This window comes from Thalia democratica, chromosome 5 (assembly GCF_965202585.1).
Source record: "Thalia democratica chromosome 5, ktThaDemo2.hap1.1, whole genome shotgun sequence".
Lineage (NCBI taxonomy): Eukaryota > Metazoa > Chordata > Thaliacea > Salpida > Salpidae > Thalia > Thalia democratica.
In genome coordinates, this window is record NC_139169.1 from 58,410,410 (window position 1) to 58,418,962 (window position 8,553).

The 8,553-nt window shown below is 22.7% G+C and overlaps 1 protein-coding gene across 1 annotated transcript; it reads left to right on the forward strand.

Annotated features, from left to right (window-relative positions):
- The first annotated feature begins 232 nt into the window (after nucleotides 1-232).
- Nucleotides 233-8,050, forward strand: LOC145835760 (stAR-related lipid transfer protein 5-like). The gene is made up of 7 exons (XM_082943472.1): nucleotides 233-361; nucleotides 1,423-1,472; nucleotides 1,819-1,954; nucleotides 4,227-4,341; nucleotides 6,575-6,601; nucleotides 6,876-6,969; nucleotides 7,509-8,050. The coding sequence occupies exons 1-7, from the start codon at nucleotides 269-271 to the stop codon at nucleotides 7,663-7,665; spliced, it is 672 nt and encodes a 223-aa protein (XP_082799598.1). The 5' UTR covers nucleotides 233-268; the 3' UTR covers nucleotides 7,666-8,050.
- Nucleotides 8,051-8,553: the final 503 nt, after the last annotated feature.

The following is an 8,553-nucleotide window of genomic DNA, read 5'->3' on the forward strand; positions in this document are numbered from 1 at the left end:
AAGTTATTGTTTCGAACCAATATTTTTTTAACAAATTTTTTTAGTAAGATTAAAAATTCTAGATATGTACAAAAATGTAGTAATAGCCAATTTTTCTAACTATTATGGATTTTGAAAATTTCTAAAAGGTAGATTGAAACTATTTTAAAACTATAACTAGTATTACAATATATTACTATTTTTGAAATCTTAAAGTTTACAAAGTTTTAGAATAATTATTTTAAGTGTTTACAGATCATATTTTAAAGGGAGCTAACTAAAACTTACCATGTTAGATTATTTAATGGTTGCAGATCAAGTAGAGAGAGAAGCAAAGCGTTTAGTTGTTGATAGATCTTCATGGAATTTATCATCAACCAAAGTTCAACATTTTATATAGTAAAAGTTAAAGTATATGTTTTTTGCTTGTAGTAAACTGCTGCCTTTTGATGTTTATTTCATTACAAATTTTTTCCTATAAGTGTTTTAATTAGAAAATTATATTTTTCATCAATACCATGGCTTGCAAAGGCCTTTTTTTAGTAAATATGACTCATTCTATTTTCTATAAACTGCCAACCAAGATTAGTATGTTTCATAAATAACCAGCCAATATTTTCACTTTTTTTTTATTAACAATACTTTTTGCTACTACAACATAGTAACAAAAAATGCTATAAGGAAGGAAGTTGTTTTATAAGTTTATTTTAATTTTCAAATTTTTAAATTAGCATTTGGTTTTAACTATTTTAAGTTTTGAAACATTTTTGTTAAAATAAGATAAAAAAATAAAAAAGGTCATAGGTAACTTTGAAAAAAGAAAATTTAAATAACAATGAACAACTATTTCATTACAAATTCATAACCTTCTACTGTTAAAATCAATTGCTTTTGAACTTTCTCAGTCTTTTTTTATTAAATTAAAAAAAAATTATGTGGCAGCTTTTAAAAATTTGAAATCGATAGTTTTTAATTAAAAATAATTTTGTATTTAGTCTTGAGTACATGTAAAGTTGTATTATATTTTTTCTCACAAAAATGTTAAACATACTACAAAAAGTGAACAATTTAATATTTTTGGTTATAGTTCATATATATTTTAAGTTATAAAATAATAATGAAATAATATATAAACGTCAAAAAAATATTTGATTTATATTTTAGATAAATTTGTTTTGGAAAAAATGTAGGAAAGTATAATCTTGAAAAGTAAATAAATGATAGAAATAGAAATAAATGATAGTAAAAAAAAACCCTTGAAGTTATTTTAAAATACTTTTTGTATACTTATATCTTACCTTGTATGCTACTAAATAGTAAAAAAAGTATTTGTATACAAATTGTTTTTAATCTTTAATAAAGCTATTGCTTCACTATATATTAATGTATTTGTAAATAATATACCAATTCTCTATTTGTGAAAAAATTAAACTTAATTTTTAGAGTGGTGTTGAAGTGAACTGGAAACCTTCACCTCACTTTAATGGAAAATTGTGAGTATATAGCAACATTAAAAAAAAATGAAATAAAGTTTCGTTTGAGTAGCAAAATATTTGATTGATAAATAGTTTTAGATACCTATTTGTACACTGTTAATTTGAACTTAAGTGTAAAACATAAATTAATATTACCCAAAAATAAAACTAGTTAACGAATTAATAATATATACAAATATAATTATTAAAAATATAATTTTATGTATACTATTTAACCAATGTTTTTTCATTCTTTATAAATGATTTATATAAAAAAGTTTTTAAATTATGATCCTCCACTAAAAGAAATATTGTGATTGAAAAGAGACAATAAATTTTTACAACTCTATATTGTGTTTTACAGATTCAGATTTACAACAAAGTTTGAAATCCCACCAAAGTATGTATATGACGTTATGAAACCTCCAGCTACGACTAAAGAGCGTTTAGACTGGGATAAAAGTATTGCTCATTATGAAAGACTGCGTTCGATAAGTGAGGTGCCTTAAGTTTAAATAACATATAAAAATTTTTAAATTTAAGTAGCTGCTAGTAAAAAAATCTCACTTATTCATATACAAAGAGAATTTATACAATTGTTTTTTATAAATTAAGGTTTAATTCAATTTTTATACTAAATTATAAGTAGCTAAATATTTTGTTATTGAACTTCACTAATTTTGTTATCACAAAGCTGATATTATTGAAATTCATTTAGTATTACATTTCATCAACTTTTGAAAAATGAAAGAAGTCAGAAACTTTTGACTTTATTTAAATTTAGTTATGTTTGATTTTAGTTGTCAAGTTTAAAAGTTTATGTGTGTTGGATGGTACTAAAATTGTAGATACTTAATAAGAAGTCTTAAAAAGCATTATTTTAAATTCTAACCATTAACTTTATTTCTTATTAAAATATTAAAACGAAATAGTTTTAAACAGTTATAAGAATAAAATTGTTTAAATTTTTGAAGTACATATTTTTCATTTATTACCAATACTTCCAATAACAATTTTAGTTTTAGAATACCAGACTACGTAATCAAAAATTTTATAGTACTTTCAACGTATTCTTAGCAATATTTTTTTGTAAATAAAGTATAACTTTATACTTTTATATAAAATATACTTTTATACTCTAATTTAGACCGCAATTTTAGACTTTTAAAATATAAACAGGAAATTAATTAAAGTTGAAATTTAATATTTGCGTGCAGAAAAACAAAAAGTTTGAATTTTACAAACCTATATTAAATAGTGTAAGTAAAACTTTATAAAAATGTAGATTCAATGAAAAATTACGTACAACATTGTTAGTTTAGTATGTAAAAGTTTAAAGCGTTTATTAAATAAAATTTATCAAATGTTAAACAATAACTTTAATAAGCTTTTTAGTTTAATTTAGTTTAAAGCTGTTTGTAGTTTTAGAATATTTGATAATTTAATAATTTTAATGGTTTTAATTTACAATTAAGTATATAAATGTTTGAAACGTACATATTTTGAGCTAATTTAAACGAAAGAAATAATATATCAAACTGTTGTTGTACACTCATGTGATTAAAATGCGCCTACAAAACATTTGTTGTAAGTTTAATCAAAATTTTTTCTTAGTACATTATATTAATTTTACTCGCAAGTTAAAAAAATTCTTTTAATGAGATAAAGTTATAAAATATTCCAAAGTATATACTCAACGAAAATTAAAATTAAGACAGTAACATTTTGTAATTTTTTTCCAATGGTCGTATGGAACTTATCTAACGCTGAGCACTCTGACATTTGTAGCTTAATTTTGCAGCTACTTTTACTAACTTTTTAGTTAGAGTTTAAAAAAGGTCTAACTTTTAAATATGCGTTGATATTTGAAAACGCAGGCTATCAAATATTTATATGCTATCAAACGAAAATCATTACAGTTCTCTACTTGTCTTATAATGTATAATTATAAACAATTATATTAGATTTTATTTTTAGTTGATTTTTGAGACATGGCTCCTTGTAAAAATATACATAAGGAAATGATTTTCTTTCGAAATGTATTTGATTTTTAAGCGATCAAAATTGAAAAAACTATGAGAAAACTGTTAATAACGTATGATTTGAAAGTTCCAATTGACCATGTCTAAAAAGATAAACTAACTAGTTGTCCGATTGAATTAGAAGGAAAAATTTACGTATCAGTAGCTTGATAGTTAGTTTATTTTGGCTTAATATTAAAAAAAAAAAATTATATTTATTTGCTTATTTTTCTTATTCAAGTTTATTTATTGCATCACAGTTTTTTAATTAGATGTGTAAGCAAGTGGTTCCTAGCGTTTTTAAATGATCAGCAAAATAAATTACAAAAATACAATTTGCACATGCGTGCGAATTAGAATATATAGTTTTTTTTCTACTAAATCTAATTTTATTTTACTTTAATTAGTTTTATTTGTTAAAAGTACATTAAAATTTTCAAAAAAAAAAAGGGTTTTTAAGCAATTTAACGCTTTTTTATTACTATTTATACTACTAAACCTTTTTTTGTTATAATTTATTGGGTTTTATTTGATAAAAGTAAATTAAAATTTTCTATAAAAAACAGTTAAGCAAATTAATGCATTTTTATAATTATTTATACTACTCATTAAAATTCCTGTGCATTATAATGCAAAATTGCATTTGTTTAAAAGTAGCTGTAATTATCAATTGGTTAACTATTAATTTGTTTGCTTTTTTCGTTAAACATAAAACTTACTAGCTTTTGAATAAAACTGATAATTATAACAGGATATAAGTCTAGTGCGAATTTACACGCATCCTGCTTTATTCGGGACAATTGCTTCAAGGGAGTTTATTGATATATTCAATACGAAAACTTATGAGAAAAATGACTTTATTCACGGTTAGTAATTTTTTAAACACTTAAACTACTGCTAATTTTAGAATCTAATATTTTTGTATGAAATATAGCACGTCTGTGGATCGAATTAATACAATATTTTAAAAACCAAAAAAACGTATACTTCTTTCTATAAAACAAAAAGTCTTCAAAAGAAAGTTAATGATCCCAAGTAGTTTAAAAAGTGAATTATGTCTCTTTTACCACCGTTATTATTTTTTCATTTCTTATAGTTACATTGAGAACTAAAACTACTTTTTTGCATAATAAAACTATTAGACTTTGTAAAGAAACCAAAGTTACCAAAAATTAAATAATAAACAAATTCAAAAAACATTAAGTATTTAGAACTATATCTAAATGACGTAAGTTTAACAGTATATAGTTTTGTTTAATCAATAAAAAAAAGTGTAAAATTGTTCAATAGAGTTGTTGGTAGTTTTTTATTTTGTAAAATTAACTATTTTCTGTACATAAAAAACTCATATCACTAAAGACTTTTGTTTTTTAAACGAAAACGTACAGTTCTACGGGTACTTTAAATCCCTGTGTACTTTTGTTTATATTCGTATAGTTGTTTTATATTTTGAAATTTTAATTTTTAAATATCATGAGATAGACTGAGTTACCTATTTTTAAATTTATGCTCTAAAAACTTAGGCACAAAATTGTAACACAAATTTAGATAGGGGTTTAATAAATTGTTAAGCTGTTTTAACTTAACTTTGCTCTCCAAACTATAAGTGACTAGTGTCTTAATTCTTTAACATTAATACTTTAACTTTATCAGAGAGCAAAATATTTAGTGTAAGAATTTAGTTTTAAATCCGTAGAAACATGAATAAAATATTTAGTTTAAAAATAATTTATGTAGATAGTACTGATCGTTTGTTTTTACTTATCTTAAGGTTTATACCTCTTATCATTCTTAAATTTATTTTTATATTATTGTATAAGGTTGTATAAAGAGATTTCAAAGTTTCTTTACATTTATTAGTATTTATAAAAAAGTAGAGTTTACTCATGCTGTCTGTTTTTACTTATTAGAATAAAAATAATCAGACAAAACGTTTAATGTATGATAAAAACTTTGTTTTTTTGTAGGTACTTCTTAGTTTGAAAACAATCTTAACTTGTTTTATTTTTTAATGATGTACATGCAACAGTTTTCAATATTATTTAAATAAACTGTTTTTAGTAGTTTAAAGGTTTTTCGTCACTGTACGAAATTAATTTTTAGAAAATTGTACTATTAGTTAACTTAATTATTCTATAAAAGTAAACATTCTACTCGTTTTGTTAATATATTTGTTATTATTTAATTAGAAATAATGTATAAAACGTGAAATATAAAGAGTTAATGAATAGTAATTAAGTAAACATACATTAACAAAACTAACTTCAGTGTTTTTTATTAAAAAAAAAACATTAATCAATGTCACTTAAAAATTTTTAACTATCTTTTTTATATTTTAGTTTTGTAAAAATATTGTATTCAACCATCTACTTTGAAATATTTATGAAAACTATTTGATGCAACATTTTTATACATTAGTAAAACAATATTTAATACCGTTAGTTTTAAAGATCTTTAAAACAACAAATAAAAAATAATGAAAGCTTTTATATTAAAAAATACTTGTGGTGTTATGTTGTTTTTTTACAATTTGTTTATTGTCTTGAAAAAGTGTAATATTATAAAATTTAAAGACAAAGTCTAAAAGCTACTAAATTAATGCTATTAAATTTAACAATCTACTTAAAATTTTTGTGAAAGTCTTTTAATGCAACATTTTTATACATTAGTACAAAATCAATACTGCTACTTTTAATGATATTTAAAACAACAATTTTCAAAAATAATCAAGTTTTATTTAAAAACTTGTGATGTATTGCTGTTTTTTTTATTTCTTAATTATCTTTAAAAAGTATAACGTTATAAAATTCTAAGACAAAGTCTAAAAACTATTAAATTAAAGGAACGAATTGTATTTATAAACTTCGGCACAGTTTAGAAGTATTAGCCTATAAGGTCTTTATGTTTTATAAGCATAAGTTTATAAAGTATTTGCGTACAAAAACAGTTGTTTTAAAAAATGTATTTATAAGTTCAGTTTGCTGGGAAAGTTATACAACTTCATAAAATTTACATATGGTTCACTTAGTCCTAAGACTTTGTTTTATTCAAATATTCAGTAAAGTTTTTCGAAAAGAGTTGATTTTTTTATTCTTTTAGGTTTTGGAAAATCGCACTGGATTTTTGGTAAGTACGTTTGTTGCGTTGTCAATATTTTAGTAACAGCTAGTTAAGTAATAATGTTTTTAACAAAAGACGGGCTATGACAAATTATTTCTAAAAAAATTTTGTTAATAAATGAAATAGTTTCTTTTAGTTTTGTTACTGAAAGTATTAAATGCTTAATTTTATTGCAAAGTTTTTAAATAGTTTTATCAACGTGATAAACATTTTCGTAGATAAACCGCCGTTTAAAACATTCATTTAAGCGTAGTAAAACTAAATAAGAATTACTTTATAGCAAAAAGCATTGAAGATTCTAGCTATCCGTTGAATACAAAGTACGTAAGAGCCAAAAACTACCCGCTGGGCTATGGAGTTATCGAAGACAATGTGTAAGTATACACCATATTTATATACATCATATGTATATAATTTTAAAAGTAATATTTGTTAATTATTAGCATTAATTCTACGTGCTTATTATAAGGTATTTGTTTTTGTATGGTGCGGTAAGAGTATGTTTTGTTTACTTTTTGCTGTATTATGTTTACTGGTATAATTGCGTTATTAGACAATATTATATTGTTATTATAATTTTTTTTTATCAGAAAGAGTTATGATTAATTTTTACCTAAGCTTTTATACACAGTTATAACAAAAATATTACTTAGGTAAATTATTTACAATTTTTTTTGTTTAAGTATTAATATATTAAAGGATGATTATTTGTTAATTTTTATGTAAATTTATCAAAATTAAAACTCTTTAGTAGACAGAATAAATTACTTTTATTTTTACCCCAGTAAAGGTTTATGCCTTAACTCTAGTTCTTAAAACTGATTGATATAGAGTTATAGTATTTTTTTTTCGTATAAAAATCTAACGTTTTTAAACATTTAAAACAATTGTTAATTCAATTTTAACCACGTAGAAATCCAAACATAACTCATGTTGAACTGTATGTCAACACTGACATTGGAGGAAATTTACCTCAAACGATTGTGGAGAAGGCGCTTCCAAGTCAGCAGATTGCTTACATACAAACTGTTAAGAAAGAAGCACTTCGTCGCTATAAACAAGCTAAATAATGCTCAATCGTTTTGCTGCCTACGTTTTTAAATTCTGCTCACCACTTTAAAGCTTTTATTTTGATATTCTGTATGCCATTGAAGATTCTATGCATCATAATGTATTTAAATATTTTTTTCTGACTTTCTTCCAACAATGATATAATTTATAAACCTCAATATACTCAATCAATCACTTAAGTAAGCAATTGTTTTATTTTTCACTTTTTTAAACATGCCGTTTTTTATTTTTCATACTCAAAATGCCTTCAAAATTTATATTACTAACTTTTATTTTCATAAATGTTTGTTTTTTCTGTACTATAGTTTTACAATTATCAATGACTTTTTTATACTTGAACTAATTGTTCATAATTTAAATACTCGCTACTAGTATTCTGTTAAAATAATAAACTCTATACAAAATATACTTAAGTAAAATAAAACCTTTAATTTTTATTTTATTTTTTTAAACTGGAATATTTATATTCATTAATAAAGCTTTAATTTTTTTTTTTGGTAACTTTTTTAACAGTTTAAACTGTTTTAACTTTTACTTATTGTAAATAGTAATAAAAATGTTGACTATTGATCAGTTCCTTTACATATCAAAAAAAAAAGAATTGATTAGAGTCATAAAAACTCTTTAATCAAGTTAGTTTTAAACAGCTTACAGAAGTTGAAGTTTAGTTCTTTTTTTTTTGTACAAAGTTTCGAATTTTTTCCAAATATTCAAATTGTGCTACATAAAATATAAGTCAAGTAAAGAGTTTGTAATATTAAGGTTTGTTAATTTAGAGCAGGGTTCCCAAATCCCAACCCTTTTAGAAGCTCGGAGATCGACCCCGTCACTGGCTTATCTTTGTCCTGAAAAAGACCTTAAAAGGTAACCAAGTGATTTATCCTAGG